This window comes from Delphinapterus leucas, chromosome 9 (genome assembly GCF_059928025.1).
Source record: "Delphinapterus leucas isolate spDelLeu-1000000601 "Yukka" chromosome 9, BTC_Dleu_Yukka2, whole genome shotgun sequence".
In the NCBI taxonomy this organism is placed as follows: Eukaryota; Metazoa; Chordata; class Mammalia; order Artiodactyla; family Monodontidae; genus Delphinapterus; species Delphinapterus leucas.
The window spans coordinates 12741112-12760869 of NC_143137.1; the positions used below are offsets into that span (position 1 = coordinate 12741112).

A 19758-nucleotide genomic window follows, 5' to 3' on the forward strand; every position below is an offset into this window, starting at 1 on the left:
CAACTAATCTATGACGAAGGAGGCAAGGATATACAATGGAGAAAAGACAGTCTGTTCAATAAGTGGTGCTGGGAAAACTGGACAGCTACATGTAAAAAATGAAATTAGAACACTCCCTAACCCCATACCCAAAAATAAACTCAAAATGGATTAGAGAGCTAACTATAAGACCGGAGACTATAAAACTCTTAAAGGAAAACATAGGAAGAACACTCTTTGACATAAATCACAGCAAGATTTTTTTTGATCCACCTTCTAGAGTAAAGGAAATAAAAACAAAAATAAACAAATGGGACCTAATGAAACTTAAAAGCTTTTGCACAGCAAAGGAAACCTTAAACAAGACGAAAAGACAAACCTTAGAATGGGAGAAAATATTTGCAAACGAATCAACGGACAAAGGATTGATTAATCTCCAATATATACAAACAGTTCATGCAGCTCTATGTCAAGAAAAAACAACCCAATCAAAAAATGGGCAGAAGACCTAAATAGACATTTCTCCAAAAAAGACATACAGATGGCCAAGAGGCACATGAAAAGCTGCTCAACATCACTAATTATTAGAGAAATGCAAATCAAAACTACAATGAGGTATCACCTCACACCAGTTAGAATGGGCATCATCAGAAAATCTACAAACAACAAATGCTGGAGAGGGTGTGGAGAAAAGGGAACCCTCTTGCACTGTTGGTGGGAATGTAAATTGATACAGCCACTATGGAGAACAGTATGGAGGTTCCCTAAAAAACTAAAAATAGAATTACCATATGATCCAGCAATCCCACTACTGGGCATAGACCCAGAGAAAAGCACAATTCAAAAAGACACATGCACCCCAATGTTCATTGCAGCACTATTTACAATAGCCAGGTCATGGAAGCAACCTAAATGCCCATCGACAGATGAATGGATAAAGAAGATGTGGCACATATATACAATGGAATATTGCTCAGCCATAAAAAGGAACAAAACTGGGTCATTTGTTGAGACGTGGATGGATCTAGAGACTGTCATACAGAGTGAAGTAAGTCAGAAAGAGAAAAAGAAATATCGTATATTAACGCATGTATGTGGAACCTAGAAAAATGGTACACATGAACCAGTTTCCAGGGCAGAAGTTGAGACACAGATGTAGAGAACAAACGTATGGACACCAAGGGGGGAAAGCCGCGGGGTTGTGGGAATGGTGATGTGATGAATTGGGTGATTGGGATTGACATGTATACACTGAGGTGTATAAAATTGATGACTAATAAGAACCTGCTGTATAAAAAAATAAAATAAAATTTAAAAATTAAAAAAAAGAAAGAGAAAAATGAAGTGAGTGTACATGGGGAAAATATTTGAAATCAGGGATCACTGGCAAATAATGTAAAATATTAAAGATGGGTTTTGGAAAAATAAAAAAAAATAAAATAAAAGATGAAATGGATTTTTTTCCTCATTCACAATAGAGTTTAGTTACATAGAGATGTATATAAACGCATATGTATTAATGACATGTGAAATCCTAAACGAGAATGAATAAATAAGGACTTGGCATGCTTCTTCTGAAGAGTGGCCAACTCCAAGTCTAGGAGCAGTTTCATTTGATAAATGAACATTATAAGGCCTTTAAGGGGCAACAATAAGAATAGTGCAAGTTTACTCAATTCTCCCTTTAGCCTCAATCATTAGCTCCCCTGCGAGGCTGCTCCTGAGTCCCCAGCAGAGAGACGCTCCCTTTCTCTGCTGCACCCACAGTCCCCTCTGTTACAGCACCGATCACCCTGCCTGGGTGTCCTTAAGGCAGGGACCATGTGTGTCCTGGGTGCTAGCACGATGCCTAGCACACAGTAGGCACCCAATCAATGTTTATTGAGTTGAATTTAGTTTGTAAAGCATAATTAACAAGTGCAATAGGGTTGTCTCCAAATACTTTAAGGACCATTGGAGGAAGAAAGTAATGACTTTAATTGATCTTACTTTAGCAGAGACAACCCAAGTCCAATAAGTCAAAGTTACCAGAAACCATATTAAGGTTGTTTTTTTTTAATCTCTGAAAAAATTTTTTGGCCGCATCACGTGGCGTGTGGGATCTTAGTTCCCCGACCAGGGATCAAACTCCCTGCGGTGGAACTGCAAAGCCTTAACCAGTGGACCACCGGGGAAATCCCCATATTAAGGTTTAAAAATAAAAAAGAGCAAATTGACAACTGGCAAAGTCAGCAAGAAGGAGGCCCCCTGCCACCACAGAGGCTTTGACCCAGAGGGGAGGCAGGAAACGATCTAGACTTCTGCTCTCCAAGGTCTTCACGATGAGGTAAGTACCATCAAAATGTTACAAAGGGATGTCTGAGTCCAGAGGAAGAGTCTGGTTTTAGTTAAGCAGATTCAGAAAGGTTTCTGGAAGACACTGACTATAAATTGAACCTTGAGGAAAGCACAGGGCTTCAACAGGCAGAGAAAGGTGGCATGGTGGCAGACAATGACAGGTGGTCTGAAGGGGAGGGAGCACAGGATGTACGGCTGAAGATGAGACTGTGGCTGACATTAAGCTCCAGGCCAGGGACATGGGCTTTTACAGACCATATGGAACCACAGAATGTTTCTCATCAGACAAATGACATGGTAATAAGTGTATTTTAGAAGGGCGGTATGGTGCAAAGATGGAATTCAGTGGAAAGCAGGGAAATGAATACTTAAGGAATGTTTATCCTCGGCTAGATGTTTTTCCTATGTATCATTTCATCTTTACAGCAACATCTCAATTTTACAGATGAGGAAATAGAGGCTCAGAGGTTAGCAACTAAGTGGTGGGACAGAGTTCCACTAGGGGCTCTACAATAGTAATGGAGGCCCACGTGGTGCTCAGGGGTTGGAAACAAGTGAATGGGCCCCAAAGATTATTGCAAAGGGGATATTGGCAGATATCAATAATTGATGGAAAGGTGTGGGATGGAACTGGAGAAGTGAAAAATGATCCAGGGGTAACTGACAGACACACATGCTGAGGAAGTCAAGAAACGCAGCTCATTTCATTGCGGGAAGGGAAAGGATGGGAGTTGACTTCTCAGGTGTCCAGAGTAAGCCAGTGTTTGGTATGTATGCAAAAAACATAAAGCACATGTTATGTAGAGAAAGGACAAGCCTAGTTCAAGGCATGCTTGAGGTTCCAGAAGGGGGAGATGTCTAGTGAACAATGAAAAACATGAGGCTGGAGCTCAGAAAAGACTGTTCCATGCACAGGTTCCAGACTCATCTGTGCAGAGACAGTGATCACTGTGAAGGTAGGTGTTGTTGACAAGGGGGGCATGTTTATAGGGAAAAAGAAGAGTACTGAAGACCATATCTACAGGTGGAGACAAGAGCAAAGAAAATAGAAGGGCACAGAGAAAAGCAAAAATCGTGAGTGTATTATCATGGAAGACAAGAGATGAGAGTTTCAGGAAAGATGGAGATGGGTAAATCTGAGTGAGCTCAGGAAGAGAGGGTTCAAGGACAGGTGAGCAGCCGGAAGTTAGCAGGTCTCCAAGCAGCTTCTGTGACGTGGTGGGAACAGAATCCAGACTTCAAGAGGCGAAGTGGGTTGGTAGCCGAGCCACAGAAGTAATAAGTAAGGATTATTCTTTTTGCTACACGAGTCGCAAGCTCTGTCTTTTGTCTCAGAGCATGTGGAAAGATAAGGTCCTCATTTTCCCATTTCTCTAGGAAACATTCCTTGAACAGAATCAGCCTCATGTTCTCTGCCACCCCAAGAACAATGCCATTTGTCCACTACGATGACATGTCTGTGTGGGGTCATCTCTTACCCTATCAGGTCATGAAGCTGCTTGAGGATCATAAATATGTCAGCAAGTTCATTATTATTTGGGAGATACTGCTGCCTGGTAATTAAAAACCCAGCCTTCAGAGTTAAATAGATTTGAGTTGATCTGGGAACTATGTGACCTTGGGCAAGGTACTTAAACTTTCTAAGCAAGAGCTAGGAACTGCAAAGGAGGGAATAGCCAGTGATAAACCGAGCACCCATGAACAAGAATGTAGTAAGTGCTCATTCTGTGCCTGGCATGGTACTAAGCATGTTACACATCTTGGCTTATTTAATTCCCGCGACAGCCCTACAAGGCAGGTACTACTTTACAGCTGGTGAAACTGAGGTATATAAAGGCTACATTTGCCTAAGTTTGTAGAGCTTTGATTCAGACCTGACTCCAGGGTTGATCTTCACGCATCTAGACCTAATGTAGGAGGGGTGGCCCCTCTGTGTCTTCTCTGTCTTCCTCCTGTCCTGCCCCAAAGGGACATCTACCTGCCCCTTGCTGGTGGGGGCAGAGGCGGACCCCTCTGGCCTACGAATACTAACGGAAGCTGGTGGGTAAGCCTGCATCTGCCTTCTGGTTCAGTTCTCACGCCTCCTTCTTTATCCCAGGTGGCCTTGCCCAGTACCCTTTTCTCTTTCCTCCCACAGGTTCTAGGAACAGAGAAGAAAGGGGTCAGGGGTTAATCTGAAGGCCTTAGATTAAGGCTCCACCATTTACTTAATTGCATGACTCTAAGCTTGTTTCATGGCTCTCTGGGTCTAGTTCATTATCGACAAAATCAGGGTGGTAATGGCGACCTTAAGGGCTGCTGGGAAGATGAAAGGAAATACCGTTTGAAGAGCATCTACCATTGACACAGCACTGATGCTCCAAAAAGCGAGCTCTTACCTTCCTGCCTGCCTCTTCCACCTGCCTTCTCAGGTGGTGTGAAGGTCAAATAAGACCTTACCCTCCCTTTGGAGCTCTGTGAACTAAAAACTGTCAGCTAAATCATAATTGACCCTTTTAAAATCCTTTTTGGGTGACCAGCACCTTCCTTCCCCAGGAATGGTAGACAGGTAGATTGAAGACATCCTCATCCTTCTGACTGCTGAAATGACACGGAATTCTTTTGTTTTTAATATTTTGCATTTTAAAGGTGTCAGTCATTAAAAGGAAAACGGCTCATTTATCACGCTAATTGGTCTAGGTGTCTGACTCTCCTCTAAGATTGTGGGCAACACCAAGGCAGCGACGAGTTTTATTTTATTTTATCCTCCGACCACCTAGTACTTGGCCGCTACTTAACTGGCTGTTTATTGAGTAAATTATAAGCATTGGGAAGATTCTAATGGTTCAATAACGTGGGGATGGGCTCTTGTCTCTCACAGCCACGTCTTGGACATCCTAGATGTTCTGATGGCTTCTATAGAAAGGGTGAGTGTAGTTTTCAAACCCCAAATCAAGGCACATGGAATGAGACATGATCTAATAAGAGGTTAAGTGTATTTGAAATCAGGAGACTTCTAGAATGTCAGGGAGAGAACAGCTCTACACAGGCACTCATTCTCCAATTATTTTATACCGGGAGGTAAAATGCAAGTGACTCCCCATCTGTCCCAAAAGCCCAAGTTCTGTTGGGATGAAGAGGCACGTCCACTAGAGCAGAATTCACGTACACCTCTGGAGCTGTCTTCATAAACCCTCTCCAGCGTAATGCTTTAAGGTCTCCCCAGAATCATTCCCCCACCAGCACCTCCTAGGCCTTCAAGGCCATCACCACCAGACCCTGGACGGCGTACACAGCAATCGGTACAGGCTTGCTAAGCTCCTCTCCACCTCCGTCCACAGCAGGCATCGTCCACAAGGTCCAGGGGCGGGGTGGGGGGCAGCCCCGGGCCCAGGGTGTGCTTGACTGCACACTGTGGGGGCCGGCTGCCCACCCTCCCTCACCCCCTGCTCTCTGATCTGGGCCACCTCTCCAAATCAGCTCTCTGGTCCCCAGGGGGAGCTGGGGCCCTGCGCCCGTGCGCATACCCCAGCTCGCCTGCTGGTGATGTCCTCTGAGTCTATCCAGGGGGCCCTTGTGTCTGGTCTGGGCCATTTTCCTTGGTGTTGGGTACTCTGGCTTCAGTCCCTGGACACACAGGACATCCCAGCCATCCAAGCAGTGAGGGTGACAGGAGCCTCTTAAGAGCAGAACCCCCTGTTCCCCTTCCCTGGGCATGCCTATTTCTGATGCCACTTTTCCCCTTCCTCAGACTCCTCTCTGCACCCAGGGCAGGAGAGAGGCAATTCCTCCTCACTTCCACCAGCTCCTCCCTCTTAAGTTTTTCCCAGGAGCAGCTTTTTTTTTTTTTTTTTGCGGTACGCAGGCCTCTCACTGTTGTGGCCCCTCCCGTTGCGGAGCACAGGCTCCGGACACGCAGGCTCAGCGGCCATGGCTCACGGGCCCAGCCGCTCCGCGGCATGTGGGATCCTCCCAGACCGGGGCACAAACCCGCGTCCCCTGCATCGGCAGGCGGACTCTCAACCACTGCGCCACCAGGGAAGCCCCCAGGAGCAGGTTTTAAGCCCCATCGGAGGGGTCTCTGCATTTACTTCAGGAATGAGCGTTTTTCTTTGATGTATGACTTGTTTCAAGAGGCCAAGAACTTGCCAAACAAGTTCCTTTCCTCTGAAGCTTGCTCACCTCTGTAAGGACATCCTAGAAGAGCCACAGGGAGGGAGGATTTTGAAGGTGCTTTAGAAATTACCTAAGTTTCCATGGCAATCAAGCACTGTGGAGTCACCACCACCGTCTGGGTCTTTCTGTTTCCAGTGAAAAGGCTGTTGGAGAAATCTGTTTTCTCAACCACCACTCCAAGAATGGAGATGGGCTTCTGGCTACCCTGCCCCCTCTCCCTTCTCCTGGCTGCCCTTCCCCATCCCATTCTTGCCTATAGTCTACTGTCCGGAAGCAAGAGGCCCCAACTTAGGGCAGCGATGTTCGTATTTCTAGGAAAGACAGGAGGAGACCTCAGGTTGTCAGCGTCCCAGCCTGAGTCTCGACTATGTCTAAGCATATCTGTACTTGTGGAGACAGGCCAGCCAGGAATGCACCAAGGCTGTGGAGAAATCACTCATCCTGAGTGGACACCAAATCATCCACCCACACCCAGCCTAGACGCAGAACCATAACCATACTTTACCATCTATAGTAACCTAACTCTGCTATTCCCTCCTTTACACCTTTACACTTCTGGGTCTGCCCTGCCCACGCAAGTGGTTTGATTGCATTACAGGAACTTCCTGCAAGATCCATCAACTCGCCCATTTAGAGCATCAGTAGACAGTGTGAGCTCTAAGACTTCTTCAATCCTGCTGTTTCCATCGATCTTGGATAATATCAGTATTCTCACCCAGTCTTAATCAAAGACCTGCATAGAAACAAAGGGCTTAAACCAAGTTTCCAATTCTCAATAAATCCCACCCTTAACCTTCCCCCCCTCAGACCCCACCAGTTTTGGAAGCTGCTGTTCTCCCTGATGGCAGTAAGCAATGAACTCAGTCTAGTCTTATTAGCGGGTTGTGTTGGCAATGTTTGCGGAGCCAGCTTTTGACCCGAGGCATGCGGGAACACACGTTCTGTGTGATTATTCAGTCATCAAAGACGAGGGGTGATTTTAAACACAGCAGACTCAGCCTGAGTTAGGGAGAAGGAGAGCTGCCTGCAGAATCGGGAGAAGACCTGAGTTCTCAAGCTCTCCGCGAGCCCCTGTAGCAAAAGGCTGTGGTGCCCTGGGATCGGGGAGTCTGGGTGTGGAACGATTCTGGAGGCAGGGGCGGCTTCGTGGGCATGCCGCCTGAGCAGCTGTGTGCTTACTCTAAGGCTCTGCTGTCGTCCCCCTGAAATTCTTAATAATGCTTGAATTAGGAGTCCAAGTTTGCATTTTACACTGGGCCCCGCCAATTATGTTGCTGGTCTTGACTGGAGGGGAAGGATGCTACCGGGTGTGTGGCAATGCAACACCTTCAGGGGGCACGTGGCAGTCCCCCTACCCTGACCTGGCCACCTCAGGCATAGATACCATGCCCTCAATCACTGGAACTGGGCATGGCAGGTTGAAGAAGCCCCAGCTATAGGTACCCCTGAAGGGAGCCAGACGGCTGATAAAAGCCACACAATATCAAAGGATCGCCCAGGGGAGAACCCCAGAGCAATGTGGAAACAGAGAGAGGGCAGGGCAGAATCAGTCGAACCCAGCCCATGGCCTCCAAGGCCCTACACAATCTACCCAGCTTCGGGCATACCGCCATCTCACTCCGCTCCTGTCACAAGCCTCCTGTTGTGCAGTTTCTTCAGACCCAACAAGCTCATTCCCATCCCAGGTCCCCTGCGCTTGCTGTTCTTTTTGCAGGGACTCATCTTGCCCAAGTCCTCCCACAGCTCAACACCTCCCTTCATTCAAACCTCTGTTCACCGTTACCACCTCTGAGAGGACTCCGTGCCCACCCACTGGCCCCTCATCTACAATAAGGCCCCCCAGAACTCCCTGTCTCCCTCCTAGCTTAATTTTTCTCCATAGTTCTCATCCCCTGACATCAGATCATGTATTTATGACACCTGCTTCTTGTCTGTTTCTCCAGCTAGAATGTAAGCTTCATGAGGACTTGGTTCTATTCCCAACTATAGCCCAAGTGCTTAAACAGTGTCTGGAACCTAACAGGCTATCAATATTGAATGAATGGATGAATGAATGAATGGGTAGGGTGGTGATTAGCCAGAGAAACAATATCTGTTCGAGCAATTCCGTCTTCATCACCCCGTAGCGTGTGTGTCTGCGTGGTGTTGGTGGTCGTGGTATGGGGCTGCTTAAAGTGTCCCTGAAGGTGGTTGTTTAAAAAAAGAAGCATCTCAGTAGTAAAAATAATAACATCGAGGCATTGTTCTAATCCTTTTACATGAGTGAACTATAATTTTCACTACTAGGCATCAAGTGGGTACTATTATTAGTCTTGTGTTACAGGTGAGAAAATTGAAGCAACACATGAAAGGCAGTTAAGTAACATTCCCAGTGTCACAGGGCTAGTCCAAGACTCCTTTGGTCCTCGACTGGTTCTCCACGATAAAACCGTAACTCTCCCTTTTAGCTGGATGATTCTACTTCCTGAAGAAGGACTTTAACGCCCAGTCAGGTAGCAGAGAATGGAAGGTGGCTCAGGGCAAGTGTGGGCAGGGACATCCGAGACGAGAGTTGGTTCTTCCCAAACCACCGACCACCCTCCCCCCACCTTCCATTTCTTTCCAGAGTCTGCTCTGCCATAGCCTCTGCCCTGGAGAATATGTAAGCAGTGTGGCTTTGCTGAGTGTTTGGTGGACAGGTTATAAGTCATTCTGGCATGGCCTTCACTGACCAGATTAGGGTTTACAGGGCCAGGGCTGCTTACTATTTTCCTCCAAAGTGCAAATCTGTAACAGAGGCAGGTCCCACTGGGTGGCAAGGGCGAAACTGCTTTGAGGTCTATTTCGGCTCTTAAGACAGAAATGAAGCCCCACCCCTGCTGTCCGGGTTGCTGGAGTGATCGGTCCTGGCCACTGGTTCTACATTAGGCAAGCATGGATGTTATTTCCTATTCCTCCTGACAATGTGTCTCCTCCCCCAAAGGTCTTTGTTTTGAATGTAATTATCAAATGCTAATACATATTCAAACATGCACCTTCCAAAGGGCAAGACATACCCCAGGGCAGGAAGTAGTCTGTGAATTTCCGCTTAGGATTTTGAAAGAAAGGCTGTGAGACAAAAAAGTCAAGAGAAGAGTTGTGATGTTCTAGTGAAATCCCACATGAAACTATAAAAGCCGTTTAGCAGGGCAGGTAGATGGGCTTTATGCCCTCGTTTGGTCATGATAGATTATGGACTCTCTTCTGCCTGTTGGAGTGGATTTTGCTTGGGGTACATGTGTAATACCCACTACCACTTTACTACCATTTACATATAATAGTAATAGCTATGATTTACTGGGGGTTTCTTATAAGCTTCCATCATGTTAAGTCATTGGCTTACTGATTCTATCTTCCCTCCCTAGAATAGTATCTAACTTACGTGGTTGCCCACATGACTCTTACCCACGAGTCAAGAATTTCGAGGCACAGTCCCTACTGGACTTACAGAAATGCAGCCCTAGTCACTGAGCACTGCTGGAGCTCGGAAGGACGGTAAGGAGAAGCTGATGGATGTTGCCCTACTTTACAGCATCCCTAAAATCACTCTACTGCCTGAAAGAAACAGTCACCCAGTCAAGACACCCATGCCTTGGCCTTTTCATTTTAGGTTTGTAAGTTTTCATAATTGCTGGGCCTTTATCAAGGTCTTTGTCTACCAGAAGAGGGGTATCTGGGGGTTCAGCACACAGCTGAACTGCTCTCTGGTGAGCCTGGCAGAGGGGGAGCCATTTGGCATCACTGGTTTGCAAATGACTGCAATCACTCCAAGTGGATAGCTTGAGCTTCTCTGGGGCACTTTCTTTGCTCTCCTGACTGACTGGGAAGGTAGAAAAATGTTACACTGATCACAGGTGGGAGGAAAAGGACCTTACCACCTGTGCCCTCAATTCTGGCCGCTGTCTCCTCCATATGCCCCTTCGTGCTTTGAGAAGGGAGGAACAGAAAGGGAATAGAGCAAGATTCTGGGACTGGCACCTGCTTAGAAGCACAGAATTGGAGCTATGCTAGTGCGGGAAGACGTGTGTGGCACAGGGGGTCAGGGGGATCTCCATCACGGGGAGCTGAAAGCAGAGGCAGCAGGATGGGCTGCGAGGATCCAGGCTGGTGTCACGGGCTGGGCTCTGGCTCCAGTTCTGCCACTCACTAGACTGGATGACCTCGGACAACTGACACAACTACTCTTATCTGGAAACACAAGAAGGTTGAACTGGATGGTCTTTAAGGCCCCTGCCATTTCTAACATTCTAGGAGTCCAAATTAAAGGCAGAACATTCTTCATGAGGTCATGTATAATTCATACCCTACATCCAAAAGGAATTTGGGACAGACCCCAGGACTATTCAAATAAAGATAAAAAGAGAATAAGGAGCCCCATGGAAGAAGAGCTCAGACCAAGAACAGAAGACAGGCTAATTTCTTGAAGGACTGCTGCTCTATCAAGAAAAACCAAAACACTTCCTCTGTTGTACATAATTCCCTTTTCTGATACATGCATTCAACAGATATCTGAGGCTGCAGACACTGTTCCAGACACAGCGGGTGCCTTGGAGAATAAGGCAAAGTTCTGGAGCTCATGGAGCTGATATCTATGTTGGTGGTGGGAGGCAATGAAAAAATACAAAATGTTAGAAACACTGCAGACACCTAGTGTCCAGATCTCGGTTTCTAATACCACTCTCCAATAAAATGAACCAGGTTCCTAGAAGAAGTGGCCGGTTCTAAGAGTAGGGCAGGAAATACACGAGATGAGCCTGGAACACCCTGTAGTGCCCCAAACTAAGGAAGTACTCACAAAAAAAGCAAAAGCAAAACCCTACGTTGATAAGAGTACACCAAAGGGGCACAGGGGCCAACCAAAAGAGCTCCCAGTGGCCAAAGCCAGAACTGGACAACAAATATAGTATTGAATTATGACCCGAAGTATAAAATAAACATTCACGAGTCCACACTGATATAAATAAATGATTGAATCAATTAATAAACAGGGAAGAAGAGACAAATCTCCTGTGCAGAAGAATTCCAAATAATTTATGTAGCTGCTCTACCCTAAAGGAGGAGAAACGTAACCCCCGACTCCTTAGGTGTGGGCTGTGCCTAGTGACTTCCTTCCAAAGAGGACAGTATGGAAACAGGGGCAAAAAGAGTAACTTTACAGTAGAGAAACTTGACACATACTCCTTCAGCCAGGGGATGAAGGGTAATGTCCACAGTCATAGGTCACGGTGATAGTACGTATCCTTGAAATGACGTGATGAAAATGGCCCCTTACCTGTGTAATCTTCCTCTCCAAACCCATAACCCAGTCTAATCCCGAGAAGAACATCAGACAAGTTCCAACAGAGGAGCATCCTACAGTATGGATGGCCAGTACTCCTCAAGTACTCAACTGTCAAGGTCATTAAAAACAAGGAAAGTCTGAGAAAGTGTCACAGAAAGAGGAGACCGAGGAAACATGACAACTAAATGTAACGGGGGATCCTGGATGGTCCAGGAACAGAAAAAGGATATCAGGTAAAACTTAGAAGCTAAATAACTACGGACACTAATTAATAACAATGTACCAATATTTATTCATGAATTGCAATAAATGTACTGTACTAATGTAAGATGTTAATAATAGGGAAAACTGTGTGCAAGGGCAAAGGGTAATATGGGAATTCTCTGTACTACCTGCTCAGTTTTTCTGTAAACCTAAAACTGTGCCAAAAAAGAAAGTTGATTTAAAAAAAAGAATCTGGAGGTCAGAGATGGAAGAAGTCAGAGACCCTCTTCTCCTGCTGGCTTTGCGTAAGCAAGCTTCCCTGAGTCCTACAGCTGCAGGGAACGAATTCTGCCAACGGCATCATGATCTTGGAAGAGGCTCCTGGCCTCAGACGAGACCCCAGTGCTGGATGATACCTGGACTGCAGTTTTGTGAGACCCTGAGCAGAGAAGCCAGTTAAGCCTGCCTGGAATTCTGATTCATGGAAACTGTGAGGTAACAAATGTTTGTTTTAAGCTGCTTAAAAAAAAAAAAAAGCAACCAAAACACAACAACAATAAACATGTCATAAAGTGGTGGGTGTGCTGCAGAAAATTAAATTAATTAAAATGTAGAGAGCAACTGGGTAGCTTTGTTAAATTGGGTGGTTGAGGAAGCCCTCTCCGAGGGGGTGACTTTTCAGTTGGAATATGAACCCTATGTGGAGCCCGTCATGAGGTATTGGCGGGGAAAGCACTGTGGGCAAAGCTATCAGGCCACTCCACGGGCTTGAAGTAAAACCGTATGTGTACTGGGAGAGAGGCAGCCTGTGTGGCTGGAGTGACATGAGCATAGGGGAAGGAATAGGAAAGGAGGTGGGGGAGGTAGAATGAGCCAGATTACATAGGGTTTCCACCGTGGACTGAATGTTTGCGTGCTCCCAAATTCATATGTTGAAATGCTAACCCCCGAGACGCTGGTATCAAATGGAGGGGCCTTTGGGAGGTGATTAGGTCATGAGGGTGGTGCCCTCGTGAATGGCATTAGTGACCTTATAAAAGAGGCCCCAGGGCTTCCCTGGTGATGCAGTGGTTAGGAACCTGCCTGCCAACGCAGGGGACACGGGTTCAAGCCCTGGTCCAGGAGGATCCCACATGAAGCGGAGCAACTAAACCCGTGAGCCACAACTACTGAGCCTGCACTCTAGAGCCCACGAGCCACAACTACTGAGCCTGCATGCCACAACTACTGAAGCCCACGTGCTCTAAGGCCCACGTGCCACAACTACTGAGCCTGCGTGCTGCAACTACTAAAGCCCGCGTGCCTAGAGCCTGTGCTCCACAACAAGAGAAACCACCGCAATGAGAAGCCCGCGCACTACAACAGAGTAGCCCCCACTCGCCGCAACTAAAGAAAGCCTGCACACAGCAACAAAGACCCAACACAGCCAAAAATAAATAACTTTAAAATAAATAAAAGAGGCCCCAGAGAGTTCCCTTGGCCCTGCCACCGTATGAGAACACACAAGAAGGTACCATCTATGACATCTATGACCCAGAAGGCAGGTTCTCACCAGACGCCGAATCTGCCAGTGCCTTGATCTTGGACTTTCCAGACTCCAGGACAGCAAGAAATAAATTTCTGTTCTTTATAAGCCGCCCAGCGTCTGGTATTTTGTTATAGCAGCCCAAGCTAACTAAGATAGCTTCTAAAGAAGGGTAAGGAGTTTGGATTTTAAGTTCAAGTGTAAGCTTTTTGAGCATTGGTAGATAAGTGAATATCTGATTTCTAGTTTCAAAAATATTATGCCAACTGCCCTGTGAAGGGCTGACTGCCCAGTGCCAGAGTCTAGATAGGAGGCTCCAGCATTAGCCTAGATGAAAGCTCACGGCAGAGATGATGGCGTCCTCCCAAGAGTGGGAGGACGAGGACATGTGAGGGGGTGCTGAGGGGCGGGGCACGGGTGTTGGATGTTCACACCCATCTTGTGGATCTGTGCCCATGAGGTGGGTCTAGGTTCGCCCGGCGAGTGAATTACAAGTAATCGTAGGAGTCACGTGCTCCCTGCCACGCGGCCCCGCCCCCCGTGTCAGCCTGTCCCTGTGCTTCTGAATCTCACTGATGACGAATCCAGACACTTGTTTCTAGCAGTTGCACCCAAACGCCGTTGCGCCAGTCTGGACTAGATTCTCCCCTGGAGGCCACGCCAAAGGGGAAACTGGATCCCACTCACCACCCGCAGCCTCCTGGCCCCACAGAGCTGCCATACTTAACTAAGTGCCTCCTCTGGGCTGAGCGTTAATTAAACACTTTGTTGCTAGTCATCTCACGAGGTGTGGGGTGCCCTCTCTTTAACCCCGGAAATAGTTAAATCGAGAAGAGAAGCACCCAGTGTGGGCCACCTCCTTTCGTGTGGGAACAGAGAAGAGGTTGTGAAGAGAACTCTTCTGTTTGTATTTCGGCCTCGGCCGGTTCATCTGAAGTCAACTGCAATTCCATCTTCAGACTCCTGACTTTAAATTTACCTTTTCCACTCTTGCCAACCCCTCCTTTTCCAGCTGCTCACCACACCCACACCCGACCAGCACTGCGACAGTTGGTGCCCACCACCTTTCTCACTTGCTGCCCAGTCTAACCCCTTGGGCCCTAGTCTGTGCTCAGTTACGCGTGCCTGAAATGCCAATCCGGGTGAAAGCTAAGGCCGCGGGGCCTTTTGGTCACAAATATCTACCGTTTGAGTGACGGCTCTGCCGTGCTCAGGAGGTTCCTGTCACAGGTAGCTGACTCTCCAAGCCCTTCAAAGGTCAGCCCTAGAGGGGCTGCCCTGGAGGGCAGGCACCGGTCGGGCTCTGGGAAGGGTTGATGCTGACATGTCTCTCTTTGACACACAGGGTTCTACAGGACAAGTCTTCATTTTGGGGTTTGGCACCCAACCTCTCAGCAACTCTCGGTGCTGAGCGGGGATGGGGGGAGCACAGCTTCTACACTGAGTCTGCTTCCTCCCAGGCTCCAACTAAACCACACTCATGGGGTCAGCAGGCTGCAGTTGCCCTGGGCATTGGGACCCCCTGAAGCTGTGTCAGGCCTCCTTGGAAAGGGCACTAATTTGAAAAGCAAGAGGGTGCCTTCACCGGCCTAGAGCTTTATCTTCCCCAAAAGACCAGGGTTCAAGGGGTCAGCTCTTAGCGGCTTTGTCCTTCTTCCTCTCCTACTGGGGCCTCTCTGACGGTACCCATGAGGTGTGTGGATACCACTTTCCTCCCCAGCCTCTTTGGGGAGAGGACAGTTCTACCTATGGACACAAGCCCCATGGTGGATAAGATGGCCCCACTCCAACCAGGACAATGCTTCCGTTAGGAAGAAACAGCTCTTAGGACAGCAGCTTCCCCAGAGTTCTTCTGGACGCTAACATTTTATTATGAACTATGGTTTTTCCATTAAAAAAAAAAGAAAGGGAGTGCGTGTGCTGGGGAAGTGGGTTTAGCTGGGACCCTCGGTGATCAGGGCTCGGACAGGCCTCCACAGTAATAATCGAAGCCCTGTGACAGCACTTCCCTGTCTGACGCTGCCTAAGGTAGTCATAAAATGGGGCGGCTGTGGGGCATCGGGGGAAGGAAGAAAACAAATCACGAGAGGTCTTGCCCAACTGACATTTCAGAGCTGGAGGGAAATTTAAAGGTCATCTATTCCCCCAACTCTCACCACTTATTGAGCGTCATCCCCAGAAGTTCGGCTTGGATTGGTCTGGGGTGAGGCCCTAGCATCAGTACTTTTAAAAGTTCTGCAGGTGATTCGACTGTGTGGTGATTAAGAACCACTAACCAGGCAGAAGGGAAGCAACACCCTCACTCATTCCCTGTGGACAGGGGCCTCAGGTCCCCAGTCCAGCCCAAGGGCTTTCCCAGCATCCCCAGAGCCCTAGGGCTCCTGGGCGGTACCTTAGCAAATGGGGGACAGGGCTTCCAGGCACCCTCCTGCCCCACACCCTCTTCTGGGAGAGTTCCTACCCAGGGTCTCAGGTGAGTGGGAAGTGTCTCAGGGACCCCCCCCACCGCCTTCAAGTCACAATGATGTGTGGCCCGGCCTGGAAGGATCAGTGAGCCCATCACTCTTTCTCTGGAAGCTGTCAGAGTTGGAAGGCTTACTTAGCACCTGGGCACGATGTGAGCCAAGTGCCGGCCTGGAGAGGGGAACGTGCAGGGGATGACGATCGCCTCGGAAAAGGCAGAGATGAAAGAGTATCGGCTCCCAGGGCTCCTGGATTTCTGCTCTGGCCGAGGCCTGTTTGCTCAGCTTTTCTTGGATCCCTGGGAGCCCTCTCTAGAGCCTTAGAAAAGCCCCGTTTTACTGGAGCCCATCTTTGTACAACCACAAGAGTCTTAGAGAGAACATTCACTACAAACAGAGCCACTCCACTTTTATCTTTTCACTTTTTGGGGTCCACGGAAGATTCTGACTGGAAGGTGGAAACAAAAGACTCCATGCTGCTAACACCAAGTATGGAAATCCCGGGCCAAGTGTGACCCTCGCTTCAGTGAGGAGGACACCCGGGTGCAGAAAAGGTGGTGCGGCTGGTTTTGGGGGCCCCCGTCTCAGCGGGAGACCGGAAGGAGGGGTGAAGGAGCCACCGTGCCCCTCCTTCCCCAGCCTCTGCCCTAAGTGCCGCTGTGGGACCCACAGGAAGGCAGTGCTGGGCAGGGGCAGCTGACCCTGATGGCAGAGGATCTGGGAGGCACAGGGTGTCTGTGCTTTGGGGGAACAAGGATAAGCGGTCAGGCACGAGGTGGAATCCTGCAACTCTCCTCCTCCTCTCCCAACCCACAGCTCACTCACTGAACCCCAGATCTCTCCGTCCACCTAGAAGGACAGCCGCCTCCTTTCTCCAGCCAGACCCACCCCTCCACCGCCTGCCCCTGCTGAGGCCCTGAGTCGGGCCATTCACGTGGTATCTACCATCTACCTGATAGTGGTTTCCACGCATGGGACTCACTGTCCTTTTTCCCCACACATATTTCTAACTCCCTCTGTCCAAGCCCAATTCCCCCTCTTCCTAACTCCATGCAAGTCATCCACCCACTTCTCCCCGAGGAGTGTACCGTGATGGGCATACCGACGGTTAGCTTTGGCTTCAGACTGAGACTCAAACCAGGAGACCAAAAAGCACATTTCAGCTCTTCAGGGAGAAAAGAGGCACGTGTGGATAGTGGATTAACCTTTACTTCCCGTGGACTGGAACCTTATTCCCTCATAGCTACACAGTTCTGCTCATATACAGCCCTTTATAAGGGTGCGATCGGTTCTATGGCCCTGACAGTAATAGAGGGTAAGGGAGACATGTGACGAAGGTCTAGCCCCGTCTTACCACCTTTAGAGCCTCGTTTGGAAATGGAGCGGCATTAAGACCCATAAATCAAGGGTAAAGGTACGCTTTTGAAGGGGAAGCTGCCCAGATAGCACCTGCCGCCCACCCCAAAGTATAGTATGTATAGTATGTGCATAAAACGCCCGAGTATTACGTGGGTTCTCACTTGCCCCAGATCTGACACCTCGTTCAACGCCATCGCCACAGTCTTTCCCACACCAGGCGGGCAGACGCCCGAGTGCAAGGACCAGCAGTGGAGAGTGGCTAAGAGGAGCTCAAAACATGTTCGCTGAATGAGGGAATGAAAGGGCCCCGCCGAGCCTGGGCCTTCGTCCACACGCCCACCAGCCATTCTCTCAGAATCCCAGTAACCAGGACCCCCCCCATCCCGCAGCCCCCAATTCTTACCTCCCATGAGGAAGAGAAGCCCTGCCACATACTGCATAAGGCCTCGGTCCCAGCAGCAGCCCAGCACGCCGATGATCCAGCCGAAGAGGATGATGGCCACCGCCATGCCCATGAAGCCGGCCGTCATCCTACGCAGGTCTGCGGGGAAGCAGGCAGACAACAGTTAGCATCAGAGCCCGGAACTCAGGGTCCAGTGCACCCCGGCCCCGGGCGAGGGGGCAGGGAGGCCACCTGCCCTTTACAGACAGGTTGGTACAACCAAGCTTCCTCTGCAGAGGACAGAGCCTCCAGTGGTGACTGTCTCCTCGCGTGCAAACACATGCTGGGGCCGCGTGGTCCATACGCACAGGGAGAGATCCTCATCGTAGCTGTCATTTCTTTTACATCTCCTTTGCACCAGGCACAGCACCGTTCTTCCCAAGGCTTCTCTCTCAACCTTCTAAGATATGTACTGTCTTTATCCCTATCTGAAAAATGCAGCAAGTTGCTGAAAGCCATACAGTGAGTGGTAGGACAGGGCGGCAAGCCCAGATCTGTGCGGCTCCCCAGTCATAATCCAGCATTAGTCACCTCTCCGGGCAGGGAGAACCAGACAAATGGACCGTTAGAGCTGGGCTGGGTCAGGTCCTGGCAGTCTGGCTGCACCTGCCAAGGACTCCCTCCCTTCCCTCCAGGGTTTGCTGGTCTCCCAGGAGGTCAGGAGTGAGCATAAAGCTGCCGGTGGCAACGCTTTCCTCCTTCTCCAGCCCGGCCCCCAGGGTCTCAGCTCCCCTTGCACGTGAGGCCGCAGGGTGGGCACCATGCTTCCTGCTCTCGGACTGTACCCCCGAGGAGGCCTCCTCAGGTCAACCCGGTTTTCCAGATCAGGCCCTTCTCCGCTCCGCGCCCCACTGACCCGCCAGACAAAGCCTGGTGTAGGCACAGAGGGGAGGAGGGCCGTCTGGAAAGGTGGTATTTTTAGCAGAAGGGAGAGGGCAGAGCTGCTGCCATGTCAGCTTCATTCAGCAACTGGCTCGGCTTGGCTTCCTCCCAGTTCCAGCCCCGCCCTCCGGTGCCTCTTCCCCCCCCCCCCCCCCCCACCTGCCTCCCCTGGAACCCGGCCTTCTTACCGCCCTCCTGGGTAACACACCACAACAGGGCTCCCAACAGGAGCCGTTTGTCTGGGCCTCTGCCCTAAGGGGTGGGAGGTGGGGATTTCAGAGCAGCCTGGAGATCCCCTGGGCATTCCCTTCTCTTGGAGGAAGGGAGGGAGGAATGTGTGTGTGTGACGCTGAGGACCGGACAGCAAACTACATCAATCCCCCCCCACCCCGCCCAACCCCCCGCATCCAAGCAAGCACGGACGGTCTCTTCTCATCCCCGGGAAACGAACACCCAGGTTTCCGTGGAGAGCACCTCACAGGCATCACGTCCCCTCTCTGCCTCTCTCTCACTCCAGTGCAGAGCAAACAGAGGATCCCTGGCACAGTTTGGCTTGAGGCCTCCTGCCCTCCCTGCCGCCGCCCTCACGCTGGAGACAGATGTGGTCCACGTGCCTTGTCCTGACACTGAAGATCAGACACTGGCAGCCGCCTCCCCGCCCTCCAGGGAGGAAGCTGGTTGGGGGGTGGGGGTGGGTGGGAAGGAGAACAGCAGCAGAGCCTCCCCAAGGAGGTGGGGGGACCTGACAGGGCCCTGTCACAGAGGCAGAAATCCACAGACAGCCCGTTCCTGCTTTACTGAGTTCTCCTTAGTCCTCCCCACCCATGCCGACCCGGAGTGCCCGCCGCAGCCAGGTAGCAGTCACATCCATTACTCTTTGCTCTGGGGGCTCCCTCCACTCTCCACTGTAGTCAAGGGCAAGCAGGTGATGGGAATGGGAAAAGAGAGGTCAGGGTATTTTCGGTCTAAAGGAGATTTATATCCCCTTAAACAGGTCAGGAAATTTTTCTTCTATACCCCTGTGAAACCAATGGTTCCCTTTTCAGTAACTGGAGGGTTTCCAGGAAAAATCTCGGCCCCTCTGCCAGCACTAGAGAGGACAAACCTGCTGAAG

General features: G+C 49.6%; 1 protein-coding gene across 1 annotated transcript in view; it reads right to left on the reverse strand.

The window, feature by feature from the left end:
* LOC111177630 (transmembrane protein 178B) overlaps positions 1-19515 on the reverse strand; it is a 37217-nt gene extending 17702 nt beyond the window's left edge. Inside the window, exons 1-2 of the mRNA XM_089917969.1 lie at positions 19467-19515; positions 17724-17861 (exon numbers count right to left, since the gene is read on the reverse strand). Coding sequence (XP_089774095.1) covers positions 17724-17861; positions 19467-19515 — 187 coding nt within the window. The remainder of the gene's footprint in view (positions 1-17723; positions 17862-19466) is intronic.
* Between the last annotated feature and the right edge of the window lie 243 nt (positions 19516-19758).